The 18628-nt window shown below is 40.7% G+C and overlaps 1 protein-coding gene across 1 annotated transcript; it reads left to right on the top strand.

The window, feature by feature from the left end:
* Positions 1-724: 724 nt before the first annotated feature.
* Positions 725-18013, top strand: LOC110051181 (charged multivesicular body protein 5-like). Its single transcript, XM_089285014.1, has 8 exons — positions 725-882; positions 959-1063; positions 2811-2857; positions 3578-3671; positions 4679-4750; positions 6714-6825; positions 8152-8270; positions 17403-18013. Exons 1-8 carry the CDS (start codon positions 814-816, stop codon positions 17451-17453), a joined length of 669 nt encoding a protein of 222 aa, XP_089141140.1. The 5' UTR covers positions 725-813; the 3' UTR covers positions 17454-18013.
* The last annotated feature ends 615 nt before the right edge of the window (positions 18014-18628 follow it).

Below are 18628 nucleotides of genomic sequence, written 5' to 3' on the forward strand. Positions count from 1 at the left end.
AATGCACTTTGGTAAAAAGTGGCGCAGCGCACTCTGGTTAAATGCAATGCATTCATAACCTTGTCTACCTCAGTAAAGGAATATCCTTCTTCGAGAACACTTTGTAGTATATTTTTAATTCTGCCTTGAATGATATTTTTGGTAGTTCTTTCAGAGAACTTGGTATCTTATTCCATAGTTTAGTACCAATTCTTGAAAAGGCGTTTTTAGCAGACGTCTACATGCATGCCTCGAGAACTAAGACCTCAGACCTGAAAAACTCAGACCCGGTGGGTGTCTCGAGAACTCAGACCTTAAAAAGTCAGACCTCCTGGGTCTCTCGAAAACGCGGACCCTGAAAACGCAGGTCCTCTTGCCACTCGGTGTCTTGTACCTCGGTCTTGTACGTTGCGGCACAAGCAAAGGCCGAAAGCTGCGAGAAACAAGTCGGCGAGCGAAGCGAAAGGTGAAAATGCCAAGCTTCATTATTTTAATCATTTCAGATCTCCTCCTTGATGGAGAATAGCAGCGAGTAATACCCCTATTCATGAATAATATTTTCCGTAGCTCTGTTCCTGCTAGTTCTCATGCGTTGCGGCAGCAGCAAAGTCACGAGAGATGAGTCAGCGCCAACAATCAGAGCCTGCTCGCAAGCTTCTTTCGCCCAGTACGTCACGGTCAGAATCCCAACATAACGTCATTGTTACAACTATATTTGGGATATGATCACGTGATCGAAGGCCTTCTTAATTTCATGACGGAAGCGCTGAAAATAGGGCAGAACAGAGTAGTTTTCTCGTCAACAGGAAAGGAAAATACATCCTTTGCTCCAAAATGAATAGGCTTTTTGGGAAAGGAAAACCGAAAGAACCACCCCCAAATCTGACAGATGCTATTGCTAACGTGAGTAATTCAAAATCGAACTCGATGTCCTATCTGTTTTTGTAACAGAAACTTAAGTTAATTTACTTTTCTTTAGGTTGACAGTAGAGGAGAGTCCATAGAGAAAAAAATCAGCAAACTTGATGCTGAACTCCTGAAATACAAAGAACAAATGAAAAAAATGAGGGATGGACCATCGAAGGTTTGTTTGGGAAAGTGGCCTAGACCAACTAACTATGGTCTTGTTGAAATCAGCTTGGCCTAAACCTTTTATGTCAATGAAATGCATTTAAGTCGTTATGTTTCCTTCGCAGCTTATCTCCTAGTTTCTTAAAAACGTTTGACAGGACCTAGTGAAGTCTATTCATTTGTAATATCTTCATTCTGTAACAAGTAGAATGAGACTTTCTCAAGTATGATTGTAATAGTAATTAGACCTGTCGTACAATTCAGGGAGTAACTGGGTGAGTAATTTCAAAATTGAACGAGTGCATATTGTGAGGCCAATTTAAAATTGCGAGCACGATTACTCTCTGAATTGTACAACACAAGTTGCAATTACCAATTAATCACATCAATAACAAAATTTTGAATTAAAAGTCTTTTGAGAACTTCTCTTGGACGAAAAGGTGCATGGAGCCTTCCACAAGTTTCAAAAACTGCAGGAAATATTCAGAAGAAAGCCATTAAGGCCCAAATTACAACAAGTTGATCGCTTGCTGATTACGTGACAAATAGGTGTGCGAAGAACCAATCACGGTCAAGAATTTTGTTATAGATATGAATTAAGACAGAATTGTAGGATGGCTGTTACTGGTTAATCATACATCAAACTAGTATGCATTTAAAAGAAACTAGTGGTCAGTTAAACTCTTTGGTAGTAAAGAAAACCTTATCTTCCCTATAACTCCTTTCATAATTATTCATACAAATAAAATTGTTGTTAGTCTCACTATTCAACGTTTGGTTCTTGAAATAGGGAAATAGAAATCATAAAGAAATTGTATGTTAGTTAGAATATGGTTAAATATAAATCTAACCTAAATATAAAACTTAAAGGTAAAAAACTGTTAAAATTATGAGTCTAAACATTTTCGATCTGTTTAATCATCATCAGAGTGAAATAATATACATACACTCAGTGTTCTTATAGTTCAGGTAATGCCAGTTATGTAATACCTGTTCCCATGGGAACAAGGTGAGGTCCAGTAATTGCACTTGTTTGTTTAGTTCTGGACAGAAGCGTGTGATGTAGAACGTTTCTTTTATTCTCCTTTTTAATCATGATTGGGCAGTGGTTAAAACTTCCCACATGAACTTGTGGTTAGGGTGTTTAGACTCATAATTTTAACAGCTTTTTACCTTTTTACATTTTACGTTATATCGGCGAAATGTATATTTAAATCTAACCTATTTAGCAAACATGTATTGGAGTGCATCTGCATGGCACTGTAAGCTTATTAGGCCTAGTTTGCAGTAGAGCAAATTCAAATATTTCTTAATGTTTGGCAAAAAACAAATTTGCAAATAATTTGGCAGTGGTTGCATCAAACCAACATGTCTTAACCAAACTTTGTTGTTGACTTTTACGCTAGTCACAATCCCATGTTAAAAGCATTTTTCACTAGAGATGATGAAACATCTTCCCCACAGATTATGCAAGAATGGTTACTTTGCCTTCTTTCTTTCTTTCTTGACATTTTTGTTTGGGCTGCTGCTGGCATTACTTGCATTGGGTACTTGAATAAGAAGGTGAAGGAGATGGTGTTGTTTCCATACTGCGATAAACATTGTGAAGAAATTTGTTTATTTGTTCAAAAGATAGATTTTTAACTATTATGTTATCAGCAGACCTTTGACATTTACCTTGACAAATTTTATGTTGAGGTTCAATGCACTGTGTAGTCGATGTCATTCAATACCTTAACCTTACATGTCCTTGATTCCAGAATATGATCAAGCAAAGAGCTCTTAGAGTACTGAAGCAAAAGAAACAGTAAGTTGCATGGATTACATAGATAATGAAACATTTTAACACATAACACAATGGCCTAAGTAGATGAATATTTACCTTGACTTCATCTCAGTTAAGATTCACCATTGTTATATAGCTGGAGTTTACATTGAATCTAATGCATGCTACCATTGGCTGATTTATGGTCATGTGACAATGGCTATATCTAATTGTTGACATCAGCAACAACCAAGCAATTGTCGCCCACTCTCCGACTAACCAGAGGTTACTTTTACTTCTCCTTGACTTATAACTTCACACTAAGCTCGAGCTGTATAACCAAACACTTAATCACTGGTCCCTTGGGAAACAGTTAGTCGTGTTTTCCCTCAAATCTTGATGTTTCTCTCAATTCTCAGCAAAAAAACTTACTGTTACCATCAGGATCATTGATTATGTCTACAATGTTCACGTCGCCCTTGGCAAATAATATATTATTTATTACTATAGAATGTACTCAACTTAAATCTCATAACATGTTGTTTCTCTACAAGGAGAGACTTGCTACACATGTATCTCAAATTAAAATTGTTACTAACCTTGTTCATCTTGAGAATACATGTGTGATTATGTTATTATGCTTGGTCCAGAATGTATATTAAGTTCCAAAAAAAATATCAATGAAATTTTACAGTTGATGAATTTTCCAACTTAGTGAGTTCTAGTTATTTAACTACCTGTACTCTTCTCTAAATATTGCAGGTATGAAAGTCAACTTGAAAATCTCCGGCAGCAGTCTTTCAATATGGAGCAGACAAATTATGCTACACAGACACTTAAAGACACTAAAACTACGGTGGGTGTTTTCCATGTGCAGCTGTTACATTTGTACATCCACTATACCTTAGAAAATTACGCATTGACTTAACTACAGCTTGCAACAACTTTCACTCTCGCATACATGCAGTCTGCAAAACCACTGCATGTAGCAGAACTGTGTACATGCAGTGTACCAGTAAGAAATATACATAAAATAAATAAATGAATAAATATACATTTATATAGCGCCATTTTCCATTAATTGTCCATGGCACTTTACAATACTTTAAAATTAAAATCCTAAGTTTAAAATCCTAAGAGTGGCTTTCACCTGAGAGTTGAAAAATAAAAACCAAAGTAATCACTCAAGCCAGTCATAAACGACACAGAATCAAGTGAACCAGTCAAAACCCAAGGCAAATACTTGTAGCTGGTGTGAAGTGCAGGAAAACCTGCGAGCAAGTTACAATTGGTTTTGGCTTTGCTTCTGATTGGTTTAGAAAGTAGTGCAAGATTTTTATACCAATTGCTGTTAGAGTAGTCAAGCAAAACCACAGCAAATGCAAATTACTTTTTATACGTAAGTCAAAACTGCTGTCATCTGTTGAAATCATGTTTGGTGTTCATCCTTGGTCTCACTGAGGTATTGCCATTGTGATAGTCTTTATGCAGTACTGTATGTCAAGTGTGATTCTCTGGGTGAGGGTGTAGTTCTGAAAAGAACCGTAAGTTTTTGAAGACTATCTTTTCAACATCCTGAGCAGAATTCACCTTCTGAGACAAGTGGAAAGTGTCTGTTAGTCACTAGTGTTGTAATCCTGGTACATTGAAACTGATTGGTCAGTTTAGCTATGATTGAATTGGCTTCAAGATTCTTGTACAACCTGTCCACAGTTCCAGTCATACGAAGTTTAGTGACTCGTGTTTTCTCCATACCTGTTCTGTCTGCCAGACTCCATATATCAAATAGTTTTTGTGCAGGTACATTTTAGATATTCAGTTGACAAAACAGAACATATCAAAGATTTTCCATCTTATTTTAAGGTTGATGCTATGAAGCTGGGACTTAAAGAGATGAAAAAAGAATACAAGAAAGTTAATATTGATGAAATCGAGGTATGCCTTGGTTTGTTGTAAGCATTTATTATTAATTAGTATTTTAATTATTGTGGTCCATGTACAGTGTATATCACTGTTTCTGTCAGACTGTGCCATTGTGGCAATCCCACGTTGCAAGGGGAAGGGAGGTTTCAAAAGCCCATTAGAAAGGATGACACTGAAATGGAATTTCCGGTGGGGGGGGGGGGGGGGGGGTGAAACTACAAAACCTTCCATGGGAGGGGTATGGATATTTCCTGGAACAACACAATCAGAGTTGGCCCCCAGAAAAATGAAAAAGGGCCAATTTGGCCCTCTCCTTTTACAAGACTGCAGGCTTAACACAGGCATAGTATTTTAAAAGCCATCCCAGGGATCGAAATTACCAATACGGTTGCCAGTGCAACTAACATTTCATCCTTGGCGACCAAAAGTTGTGGTTTAGTCGCCATAATAGTGACTACATCTCTCTGTATTGACGATCAATAACAGTTGTTTTCTCACACATTACATGTATGTCCTTCTAGAAAATCATATTGAAAGATCTTTGCTTCAAAAATGTTCAACATAAGAAAAGAAGTCTATTCATCCTTTTACTTTGCTGTATTGATTGTCTCACATCGGAAAACTTCCAAATTGCTCACCGTCTTTGAAATCACCCTATAATGCATGCAAACCCTAGATCGTTGACTACGTCATGTATGCCTATGGATTGTTCTCTCATAATGCACAGATCCTTCATACTGGTATCTGATTCAAAGGAAATTTTATTGAGTAGAAACACTTCAATAAACAGTTACTATTAAATTTTATCATACATCCTAGTAAACTGCTTTTTTTTCCTTGGTACCCTGATGCATTTTTTCTCTCTGTAGCTTTCAGTTTATTGACCTCTTTCCTAAAACACTGGCCCCTAAAAAAGGTCGTCAGGGGCCACTTTGGCCCTCAAGTAAAATTTTCTGGCTGAAGCATTGGTATACAAACAATATATAGCCCACTTGACATACCTCACCACATAACTAACTGAATTGGAATAAGATTGTGCAAAAACCTCCCAAGTGGGGAACGCCACTTTAAAACGGCAGGAATGCTTGTCATCCCGCTTAGGGTTGTAAATCACATGTTATTATTATATCAATTTGATTTTGGTCAAACTTAGGATGTTGAGGATGAAATGCCACTATTTTCAGCCATCAATTGAAGATATTTTTTAGGGTTGCACTTGAAGAAGTAAATATTAAAAAAACACTGTCTGTAAGTGATATCTTTTAGGGACCAAATAAAGCTTGAGCCATGTCCATTCAAATCTCCCAATGAGCTTCTCCAACCTTCTCACATGGGGTTTCCCCCAGGGAAGGTCCTATCTGATTGTCTTTGGTACAGTTGAGTAAGTAGAAATTTGATTCAGACAAGAAATGTTTGACATGGATTTTGTCTAAGGGAATATTATCAAAAAGGAGGTAATCATATGATTCAAGTGCAATTAGGAATTAAATATTGCATACAGTAAAATATTAATATGTTAATAAGGAGGCAGTATAGCCAAGTGGTTAGGGTGCAGAATTTGAAATCCGGACATTGCAAGCTCAGGTCAAGATACAATCTTTTGCACCATGGTACAGGACAGCTGCACTCCCCTTTTAGTCACTAAGAATTCTGTTATATACTCTGAATTCTGTACTCTGAATAGGCCATGTTTGTTTGATATATCAATATGGGGTCAAGATTGTAATTTTTTTAAGTTTCCTGTGTCTTTCAATTCCCAAAGGAGACTTGGATACAAAGAAAACAACACCAAATATAGAAGTTTGTCCTAAAAGCCTTGGAGCCATGTTAGAATATTGATATATCGAACGTGGCCTGTTAGATGTAATACTCTGCAACTGTATTATTACATGGTCACATGTTCCTTTTTGAAATATTACAACTGTAACTAACTGTAACTATGATATATACCCATTACTCGTCTCTCTGTTATTAGGACCTTCAAGATGATATGGCAGATATGCTAGAGATTGCTAACGAAGTCCAAGACACATTGGGCAGATCATACGGAATGCCTGAGGACATCGATGAGGCTGACCTTGAAGCAGGTTAATCGCTATTAATAAGTGTGTCCCATTACAGCTGGCTTGATTAGTGATGTTAGCCCATGTGTTTTTGTGGGAGGCACCAATAGACCATTTTTGTAATCTCGGTATTGGACTGGAACTAGCTTGCAACTGAGGCTAATGCAGGGAGTCTTTTCAAATGTAAATAAAATTTATCTCTTTTTAATGATATTCTCTGGCATCAGCCACCAAGCTAGTTCCAGTCCAACACTGAGAATATGAATATGGTCTATTACAGCTCTAGTAAATTATTGAGTTTTTTTTGTCTCCAGAGTGTAATCAATAATTATTTTTAAAGAATGATAGCATAGCTAGAGGGAGATTTTTGTAGTGATCAGGTTGTGCAAATGAGCAGTCGGTCTATCATCGGTAAAGTAGTAATTGTGCTGGCCAGTTCTGCTGAGTCAAACAAGTGCTTCCACAGTGAAGACTTTTAAATGGTACACAACAGAGATGGGAGTATGATTAGATCCATAAATAGCTTTGACAGTTTTTAACCTCATGTGCGATGGGTTCACACCTTAAAAGTTTCTTTCTTCTGCAAATTATTTCAAATCTCAATAGTGTCTCCTCTTCTTAATATATAATTACATTACTATAATGGCTTGAACATTTTTATTTTCCAATGCCTAATAAATTCTATACAACTGCAAATCATCCATTAGTAGCTATGAAGAAAGGAAAACCTTCCCTCACCAGTATTGAAAACACAACCTTCAGATTACCGCATCTGAAATCAGAGCAGAGGAGTCCTATTCCACCTTTCCATTTAAATTCACCATACAATTGCAGCATGTCAGTCTGTTTTTTATGCGAATCACTGTATGCGATCCAGCTGGATACATTAGATCCTGTGACACGTCTGGTGAAATTCTACTCATGTAAGTCAAAAGTGGCATACTGTACATGTAAAGAAACTCTGATTGTTTAGAAAACCTTATTTCCTTCGAGGTGCATGATGTGTGTTGCATAACCTTTGCTAGTTGTTTAACACTGCATGGTCCTCATTTTGATTGTCCTAGATTGCCAAAGAAGTCTACTTTAAATGAAGAGATTATTTTGAAGAACTCTTAAATTAAGCTACATGTAACAGCAAATAAAACGGCACAGTTGATTAACTATAATTGTATTTACATTGACATGCCATTTTCATTGTTGAAGAGCAGTGGTGAGGTACAGTTGTAGAGGGATAGAAAAACAGTTGAAGTATCAACTCTAGATTCCTGTTGCTATAAAAAAACAGATTTTTATTTACATTTGTTGGTGTTTGTGCCCTGAACCACATATTTCAAATTTTTAAATTAACAGAATTGGAAGCCCTTGGAGATGACCTTGCTCTTGATGAAGACACTTCTTACTTGGATGAAGTTCCTGCACCATCAGATACTGTACCAGGGGAGAAAGATACAGGAGAAGCAAGAACACAGGTGTGGGACACTGTTAATCACACTGCATGAGTCAGTTTGTAAAGTACCTCTGAATATAGTACATCTCAGTTTTCAGGTGGTATTCAGCTACAAACCACAATTGGTGGCATTCTTTGTCTGTGTGCAATCTACGGTTATTTGCATCGTTGTCAATAGTGAGTGTTTGAATACACATGTAGCTAGTCAGATTTTGAGTTTGATGACAGTTAGTGGCTTTGCTGATGCTAAAAACAAGAATTGCAAGCAGTTTGGTTTATTCAGTAATAGCTCGAAGGATCTTACACTATGTTGATACACGAGGTACATAAATCTATACATGGCCATGCTCATTGCCATGTATTTTTTCTTGGTGATGGTGGACCAAACTTTATACTGAAAGATCTTCAGTTTGTTTATGAATAAACCTAACTGCTCAGGTAACAATCAGTTGTTTAATAGCATGTACACAATGCGCCATCGTTGAACCCGCTACATTTGATGGTTGTATTCAGTGTACCCATTCCTTTTAATACAGTAAGTTTACATGTCAACTGGTCTGGTAGAATGTACAGTTTGCTGGTCTGGTAGATTGCACTGTTTGCTGGCCTGGTAGATTGCACTGTTTGGTGGTGTGGTAGATTGTGCCGTTTGCTGGTCTGGTAGATTGTGTTGTTTGCTGGCCTGGTAGATTGCACTGTTTGCTGGTCTGGTAGATTGTACTGTTTGCTGGTCTGGTAGATTGTACTGTTTGCTTGTCTGGTAGATTGCACAGTTTGCTGTTCTGGTAGATTGTACAGTTTGCTGGTCTGGTAGATTGTGCTGTTTGCTGGTCTGGTACATTGTGTTGTTTGGTGGTCTGGTAGATTGTGTTGTTTGCTGGTCTGGTAGGTTGTACAGTTTGCTGGTCTGGTAGATTGTACAGTTTGCTGGTCTGGTAGATTGTTCTGTTTGCTGGTCTGGTAGATTGTGCTGTTTGCTGGTCTGGTAGATTGTGTTGTTTGCTGGTCTGTTAGATTGTACAGTTTGCTGGTCTGGTAGATTGTACTGCTTGCTGGTCTGGTAGATTGTACAGTTTGCTGGTCTGGTAGATTGTACTGTTTGCTGGTCTGGTAGATTGTACAGTTTGCTGGTCTGGTAGATTGTACAGTTTGCTGGTCTGGTAGATTGTACTGTTTGCTGGTCTGGTAGATTGTACAGTTTGCTGGTCTGGTAGATTGTACAGTTTGCTGGTCTGGTAGATTGTGTTGTTTGCTGGTCTGGTAGATTGTTGTTTGCTGGTCTGGTAGATTGTACTGTTTGTTGGTCTGGTAGATTGTACAGTTTGCGGGTCTGGTAGATTGTGCTGTTTGCTGGTCTGGTAGATTGTGTTGTTTGCTGGTCTGGTAGCTTGTACAGTTTGCTGGTCTGGTAGATTGTTCTGTTTGCTGGTCTGGTAGATTGTACTGTTTGTTGGTCTGGTAGATTGTACAGTTTGCGGGTCTGGTAGATTGTGCTGTTTGCTGGTCTGGTAGATTGTGTTGTTTGCTGGTCTGGTAGCTTGTACAGTTTGCTGGTCTGGTAGATTGTTCTGTTTGCTGGTCTGGTAGATTGTGCTGTTTGCTGGTCTGGTAGATTGTGCTGTTTGCTGGTCTGGTAGATTGTGTTGTTTGCTGGTCTGGTAGATTGTGTTGTTTGCTGGCCTGGTAGATTGCACTGTTTGCTGGTCTGGTAGATTGTACTGTTTGCTGGTCTGGTAGATTGTACTGTTTGCTTGTCTGGTAGATTGCACAGTTTGCTGTTCTGGTAGATTGTACAGTTTGCTGGTCTGGTAGATTGTGCTGTTTGCTGGTCTGGTACATTGTGTTGTTTGGTGGTCTGGTAGATTGTGTTGTTTGCTGGTCTGGTAGGTTGTACAGTTTGCTGGTCTGGTAGATTGTACAGTTTGCTGGTCTGGTAGATTGTTCTGTTTGCTGGTCTGGTAGATTGTGCTGTTTGCTGGTCTGGTAGATTGTGTTGTTTGCTGGTCTGTTAGATTGTACAGTTTGCTGGTCTGGTAGATTGTACTGCTTGCTGGTCTGGTAGATTGTACAGTTTGCTGGTCTGGTAGATTGTACTGTTTGCTGGTCTGGTAGATTGTACAGTTTGCTGGTCTGGTAGATTGTACAGTTTGCTGGTCTGGTAGATTGTACTGTTTGCTGGTCTGGTAGATTGTACAGTTTGCTGGTCTGGTAGATTGTACAGTTTGCTGGTCTGGTAGATTGTGTTGTTTGCTGGTCTGGTAGATTGTTGTTTGCTGGTCTGGTAGATTGTACTGTTTGTTGGTCTGGTAGATTGTACAGTTTGCGGGTCTGGTAGATTGTGCTGTTTGCTGGTCTGGTAGATTGTGTTGTTTGCTGGTCTGGTAGCTTGTACAGTTTGCTGGTCTGGTAGATTGTTCTGTTTGCTGGTCTGGTAGATTGTACTGTTTGTTGGTCTGGTAGATTGTACAGTTTGCGGGTCTGGTAGATTGTGCTGTTTGCTGGTCTGGTAGATTGTGTTGTTTGCTGGTCTGGTAGCTTGTACAGTTTGCTGGTCTGGTAGATTGTTCTGTTTGCTGGTCTGGTAGATTGTGCTGTTTGTGGGTCTGGTAGATTGTGCTGTTTGCTGGTCTGGTTGATTGTGCTGTTTGTTGGTCTGGTAGATTGTACAGTTTCCGGGTCTGGTAGATTGTGCTGTTTGCGGATCTCGTAGATTGTGCTGTTTGTTGGTCTGGTAGATTGTGCTGTTTGTTGGTCTGGTAGATTGTACAGTTTGCGGGTCTGGTAGATTGTGCTGTTTGCTGGTCTGGTAGATTGTACAGTTTGCTGGTCTGGTAGATTGTACTGCTTGCTGGTCTGGTAGATTGTGTTGTTTGCTGGTCTGATAGATTGTGCTGTTTGTTGGTCTGGTAGATTGTACAGTTTGCAGGTCTGGTAGATTGTGCTGTTTGCGGGTCTGGTAGATTGTGCTGTTTGCTGGTCTGGTAGATTGTGCTGTTTGTTGGTCTGGTAGATTGTACAGTTTGCGGGTCTGGTAGATTGTGCTGTTTGCTGGTCTGGTAGATTGTGCTGTTTGCTGGTCTGGTAGATTGTGTTGTTTGTTGGTCTGGTAGATTGTGTTGTTTGCTGGTCTGGTAGATTGTGCTGTTTGTTGGTCTGGTAGATTGTACAGTTTGCGGGTCTGGTAGATTGTGCTGTTTGCTGGTCTGGTAGATTGTGCTGTTTGTTGGTCTGGTAGATTGTGTTGTTTGCTGGTCTGGTAGATTGTACAGTTTGCGGGTCTGGTAGATTGTACAGTTTGCTGGTCTGGTAGATTGTACAGTTTGCTGGTCTGGTAGATTGTACTGCTTGCTGGTCTGGTAGATTGTGTTGTTTGCTGGTCTGGTAGATTGTGTTGTTTGCTGGTCTGGTAGATTGTGTTGTTTGTTGGTCTGGTAGATTGTACTGTTTGCGGGTCTGGTAGATTGTGCTGTTTGCTGGTCTGGTAGATTGTACAGTTTGCTGGTCCGGTAGATTGTACTGCTTGCTGGTCTGTTAGATTGTACAGTTTGCTGGTCTGGTAGATGTTACTGTTTGCTGGTCTGGTAGATTGTACAGTTTGCTTGTCTGGTAGATTGTACTGCTTGCTGGTCTGGTAGATTGTGCTGTTTGCTGGTCTGGTAGATTGTGTTGTTTGTTGGTCTGGTAGATTGTACAGTTTGCGGGTCTGGTAGATTGTGCTGTTTGCTGGTCTGGTAGATTGTACAGTTTGCTGGTCTGGTAGATTGTACTGCTTGCTGGTCTGGTAGATTGTGTTGTTTGCTGGTCTGGTAGATTGTACAGTTTGCTGGTCTGTTAGATTGTGCTGTTTGCTGGTCTGGTAGATTGTACCGTTTGCTGGTCTGGTAGATTGTTGTTTGCTGGTCTGGTAGATTGTACAGTTTGCTGGTCTGGTAGATTGTGCTGTTTGCTGGTCTGGTAGATTGTACCGTTTGCTGGTCTGGTAGATTGTTGTTTGCTGGTCTGGTAGATTGTACAGTTTGCTGGTCTGGTAGATTGTGCTGTTTGCTGGTCTGGTAGATTGTGCTGTTTGCTGGTCTGGTAGATTGTGCTGTTTGCTGGTCTGGTAGATTGTGCTGTTTGCTGGTCTGGTAGATTGTGCTGTTTGCTGGTCTGGTAGATTGTGCTCTTTGCTGGTCTGGTAGATTGTGCTGTTTGCTTGTCTGGTAGATTGTGCTGTTTGCTTGTCTGGTAGATTGTACTGCTTGCTGGTCTGGTAGATGTTACTGTTTGCTGGTCTGGTAGATTGTACAGTTTGTTGGTCTGGTAGATTGTGTTGTTTGCTGGTCTGCTAGATTGTACTGCTTGCTGGTCTGGTAGATGGTACTGTTTGCTGGTCTGGTAGATTGTGCTGTTTGCTGGTCCGGTAGATTGTGCTGTTTGCTGGTCTGGTAGATTGTACTACTTGCTGGTCTGGTAGATGTTACTGTTTGCTGGTCTGGTAGATTGTACAGTTTGCTGGTCTGGTAGATGTTACTGTTTGCTGGTCTGGTAGATTGTACAGTTTGCTGGTCTGGTAGATTGTACTGCTTGCTGGTCTGGTAGATTGTGTTGTTTGCTGGTCTGGTAGATTGTACAGTTTGCTGGTCTGTTAGATTGTGCTGTTTGCTGGTCTGGTAGATTGTACCGTTTGCTGGTCTGGTAGATTGTTGTTTGCTGGTCTGGTAGATTGTACAGTTTGCTGGTCTGGTAGATTGTGCTGTTTGCTGGTCTGGTAGATTGTACCGTTTGCTGGTCTGGTAGATTGTTGTTTGCTGGTCTGGTAGATTGTACAGTTTGCTGGTCTGGTAGATTGTGCTGTTTGCTGGTCTGGTAGATTGTGCTGTTTGCTGGTCTGGTAGATTGTGCTGTTTGCTGGTCTGGTAGATTGTGTTGTTTGCTGGTCTGGTAGATTGTGCTCTTTGCTGGTCTGGTAGATTGTGCTGTTTGCTTGTCTGGTAGATTGTACTGCTTGCTGGTCTGGTAGATGTTACTGTTTGCTGGTCTGGTAGATTGTACAGTTTGTTGGTCTGGTAGATTGTGTTGTTTGCTGGTCTGCTAGATTGTACTGCTTGCTGGTCTGGTAGATGGTACTGTTTGCTGGTCTGGTAGATTGTGCTGTTTGCTGGTCCGGTAGATTGTGCTGTTTGCTGGTCTGGTAGATTGTACTACTTGCTGGTCTGGTAGATGTTACTGTTTGCTGGTCTGGTAGATTGTACAGTTTGCTGGTCTGGTAGATGTTACTGTTTGCTGGTCTGGTAGATTGTACAGTTTGCTGGTCTGGTAGATTGTACTGCTTGCTGGTCTGGTAGATTGTACAGTTTGCTGGTCTGGTAGATTGTACAGTTTGCTGGTCTGGTAGATTGTACAGTTTGCTGGTCTGGTAGATGTTACTGTTTGGTGGTCTGGTAGATGTTACTGTTTGCTGGTCTGGTAGATTGTACTACTTGCTGGTCTGGTAGATTGTACAGTTTGCTGGTCTGGTAGATGTTACTGTTTGCTGGTCTGGTAGATTGTACAGTTTGTTGGTCTGGTAGATTGTGTTGTTTGCTGGTCTGCTAGATTGTACTGCTTGCTGGTCTGGTAGATGGTACTGTTTGCTGGTCTGGTAGATTGTGCTGTTTGCTGGTCCGGTAGATTGTGCTGTTTGCTGGTCTGGTAGATTGTACTGCTTGCTGGTCTGGTAGATTGTACAGTTTGCTGGTCTGGTAGATTGTACAGTTTGCTGGTCTGGTAGATGTTACTGTTTGCTGGTCTGGTAGATTGTACAGTTTGCTGGTCTGGTAGATTGTACTGCTTGCTGGTCTGGTAGATTGTACAGTTTGCTGGTCTGGTAGATTGTACTGTTTGCTGGTCTGGTAGATTGTACAGTTTGCTGGTCTGGTAGATGTTACTGTTTGCTGGTCTGGTAGATGTTACTGTTTGCTGGTCTGGTAGATTGTACTACTTGCTGGTCTGGTAGATTGTACAGTTTGCTGGTCTGGTAGATGTTACTGTTTGCTGGTCTGGTAGATTGTACAGTTTGCTGGTCCGGTAGATTGTACTGCTTGCTGGTCTGGTAGATTGTACAGTTTGCTGGTCTGGTAGATGTTACTGTTTGCTGGTCTGGTAGATTGTACAGTTTGCTGGTCTGGTAGATTGTACTGCTTGCTGGTCTGGTAGATTGTACGGTTTGCTGGTCTGGTAGATTGTACTGTTTGCTGGTCTGGTAGATGTTACTGTTTGCTGGTCTGGTAGATTGTACAGTTTGCTGGTCTGGTAGATGTTACTGTTTGCTGGTCTGGTAGATTGTACAGTTTGCTGGTCTGGTAGATTGTACTGCTTGCTGGTCTGGTAGATTGTACAGTTTGCTGGTCTGGTAGATTGTACAGTTTGCTGGTCTGGTAGATTGTACAGTTTGCTGGTCTGGTAGATGTTACTGTTTGGTGGTCTGGTAGATGTTACTGTTTGCTGGTCTGGTAGATTGTACTACTTGCTGGTCTGGTAGATTGTACAGTTTGCTGGTCTGGTAGATGTTACTGTTTGCTGGTCTGGTAGATTGTACAGTTTGTTGGTCTGGTAGATTGTGTTGTTTGCTGGTCTGCTAGATTGTACTGCTTGCTGGTCTGGTAGATGGTACTGTTTGCTGGTCTGGTAGATTGTGCTGTTTGCTGGTCCGGTAGATTGTGCTGTTTGCTGGTCTGGTAGATTGTACTGCTTGCTGGTCTGGTAGATTGTACAGTTTGCTGGTCTGGTAGATTGTACAGTTTGCTGGTCTGGTAGATGTTACTGTTTGCTGGTCTGGTAGATTGTACAGTTTGCTGGTCTGGTAGATTGTACTGCTTGCTGGTCTGGTAGATTGTACAGTTTGCTGGTCTGGTAGATTGTACTGTTTGCTGGTCTGGTAGATTGTACAGTTTGCTGGTCTGGTAGATGTTACTGTTTGCTGGTCTGGTAGATGTTACTGTTTGCTGGTCTGGTAGATTGTACTACTTGCTGGTCTGGTAGATTGTACAGTTTGCTGGTCTGGTAGATGTTACTGTTTGCTGGTCTGGTAGATTGTACAGTTTGCTGGTCCGGTAGATTGTACTGCTTGCTGGTCTGGTAGATTGTACAGTTTGCTGGTCTGGTAGATGTTACTGTTTGCTGGTCTGGTAGATTGTACAGTTTGCTGGTCTGGTAGATTGTACTGCTTGCTGGTCTGGTAGATTGTACGGTTTGCTGGTCTGGTAGATTGTACTGTTTGCTGGTCTGGTAGATGTTACTGTTTGCTGGTCTGGTAGATTGTACAGTTTGCTGGTCTGGTAGATGTTACTGTTTGCTGGTCTGGTAGATTGTACAGTTTGCTGGTCTGGTAGATTGTACTGCTTGCTGGTCTGGTAGATTGTACAGTTTGCTGGTCTGGTAGATTGTACAGTTTGCTGGTCTGGTAGATTGTACAGTTTGCTGGTCTGGTAGATGTTACTGTTTGGTGGTCTGGTAGATGTTACTGTTTGCTGGTCTGGTAGATTGTACTACTTGCTGGTCTGGTAGATTGTACAGTTTGCTGGTCTGGTAGATGTTACTGTTTGCTGGTCTGGTAGATTGTACAGTTTGTTGGTCTGGTAGATTGTGTTGTTTGCTGGTCTGCTAGATTGTACTGCTTGCTGGTCTGGTAGATGGTACTGTTTGCTGGTCTGGTAGATTGTGCTGTTTGCTGGTCCGGTAGATTGTGCTGTTTGCTGGTCTGGTAGATTGTACTGCTTGCTGGTCTGGTAGATTGTACAGTTTGCTGGTCTGGTAGATTGTACAGTTTGCTGGTCTGGTAGATGTTACTGTTTGCTGGTCTGGTAGATTGTACAGTTTGCTGGTCTGGTAGATTGTACTGCTTGCTGGTCTGGTAGATTGTACAGTTTGCTGGTCTGGTAGATTGTACTGTTTGCTGGTCTGGTAGATTGTACAGTTTGCTGGTCTGGTAGATGTTACTGTTTGGTGGTCTGGTAGATGTTACTGTTTGCTGGTCTGGTAGATTGTACTACTTGCTGGTCTGGTAGATTGTACAGTTTGCTGGTCTGGTAGATGTTACTGTTTGCTGGTCTGGTAGATTGTACAGTTTGTTGGTCTGGTAGATTGTGTTGTTTGCTGGTCTGCTAGATTGTACTGCTTGCTGGTCTGGTAGATGGTACTGTTTGCTGGTCTGGTAGATTGTACAGTTTGCTGGTCCGGTAGATTGTGCTGTTTGCTGGTCTGGTAGATTGTACTGCTTGCTGGTCTGGTAGATTGTACAGTTTGCTGGTCTGGTAGATTGTACAGTTTGCTGGTCTGGTAGATGTTACTGTTTGCTGGTCTGGTAGATTGTACAGTTTGCTGGTCTGGTAGATTGTACTGCTTGCTGGTCTGGTAGATTGTACAGTTTGCTGGTCTGGTAGATTGTACTGTTTGCTGGTCTGGTAGATTGTACAGTTTGCTGGTCTGGTAGATGTTACTGTTTGCTGGTCTGGTAGATGTTACTGTTTGCTGGTCTGGTAGATTGTACTACTTGCTGGTCTGGTAGATTGTACAGTTTGCTGGTCTGGTAGATGTTACTGTTTGCTGGTCTGGTAGATTGTACAGTTTGCTGGTCCGGTAGATTGTACTGCTTGCTGGTCTGGTAGATTGTACAGTTTGCTGGTCTGGTAGATGTTACTGTTTGCTGGTCTGGTAGATTGTACAGTTTGCTGGTCTGGTAGATTGTACTGCTTGCTGGTCTGGTAGATTGTACGGTTTGCTGGTCTGGTAGATTGTACTGCTTGCTGGTCTGGTAGATTGTACGGTTTGCTGGTCTGGTAGATGTTACTGTTTGCTGGTCTGGTAGATTGTACAGTTTGCTGGTCTGGTAGATTGTACTGCTTGCTGGTCTGGTAGATTGTACAGTTTGCTGGTCTGGTAGATTGTACTGCTTGCTGGTCTGGTAGATTGTACAGTTTGCTGGTCCGGTAGATTGTACTGCTTGCTGGTCTGGTAGATTGTACAGTTTGCTGGTCTGGTAGATGTTACTGTTTGCTGGTCTGGTAGATTGTACAGTTTGCTGGTCTGGTAGATGTTACTGGTTGCTGGTCTGGTAGATTGTACAGTTTGCTGGTCTGGTAGATGGTACTGTTTGCTGGTAGTAATGCAGTTTTGTTTCTTGATTTTTTTTTAGGATGGAGTACAAGTAGACGAATTTGGCCTGCCAGTCCTAGCAAGGAATTAAATTCAAACGTTGCGTTTGTTAGATTTTGTAACTTGTAAAAAGTATTAGTTGTTGGTATCTGTCAGTCGATCGGCTGTAAAAAGTCAAGGATCCCGATATTCAGTAATTTGCAAATTCCCCGTCGTCTGTGCATCAATATCCCACCTCAAGAAATTTTTGTCAGTATTAAGTAACTGTTGTGAGTAGTTAAGGTAGAATCACATTAGCCTGTGGTGGAGGAACGTGCAATGCCTGGATGGGTGGGCTGATTTCCTTTTTGTTAACTAAGCGACTTGAAACTCTGTCAGCGAGTCGATGTGACTGTGTTGAAAATGCCTTCTGTGAATTAGCCTTGCCAGATTATGTAGAACACCTAACTATCGTATTGACAATTATGGCGGAAATACAAGCTAGTGTATTTTTAAAACCAAGTCATGCTAAGCATTCTGTGTAACGCACAAGGACAAGACAATTCAAAAAGGGACATTTTAAGAATTAAAGATAATTTTCTTTGTTAGCCATTTTAATGTACGGTCTGATCTAATTTATATAGAAATAAAGACATTTTTAAATGGAAGAAATGTAAGCATTGATTTTTAAGACCGATGAACATGGAATTTCTCTTAAGGTGGCCAAACACAGTTTTCGCGCGCGCTTTTGCTGATGCAATTCAGCGCGCACAAGGATTGCAAAAAACAAACATGGCGTCAATAGAGCGATCCTTTTATTTACTCAACACCCGCACTATCTGTGCTATTTTTCTCTATAATTGAACGCATTGTATTGATGGCTTTAGTCTTTTATCACAAATATGTGTTAAAAAAAGGTAAAGATGGAATGAACTCGGCAATTCTCAGCTTTTTCTTTGTTACCGAAAGAACCCAGTTAAATGCAGCGCATGCGTAGTAAGTCAAAAAATTGCGATTGAATGAAAATTTGCACTCTCGGAAATACGCCTATTTCTCGAGAACCACTCATTAGAATTTCACGGAATTTGGCACGAAAATACTTCAGGAAATAAGTAATTGGAGTATTGAAAATAATTGAACTTGAACAAAGGAAACTCTAGATATTCCAGTAAACCTTCAACAAGGGACAATTAAAGATCACTCTGTTAAATTGTTAGCAAAATGGTGTTAACTTGTGAGAATCGTTACAAGCTTGTTGCATGCAAATTATAAAGAAAATCTAAAGAC

Source organism: Orbicella faveolata, unplaced genomic scaffold (genome assembly GCF_042242905.1).
Source record: "Orbicella faveolata isolate gen_17 unplaced genomic scaffold, um_ofav_v1 contig_13, whole genome shotgun sequence".
Classification (NCBI taxonomy): Eukaryota; Metazoa; Cnidaria; class Anthozoa; order Scleractinia; family Merulinidae; genus Orbicella; species Orbicella faveolata.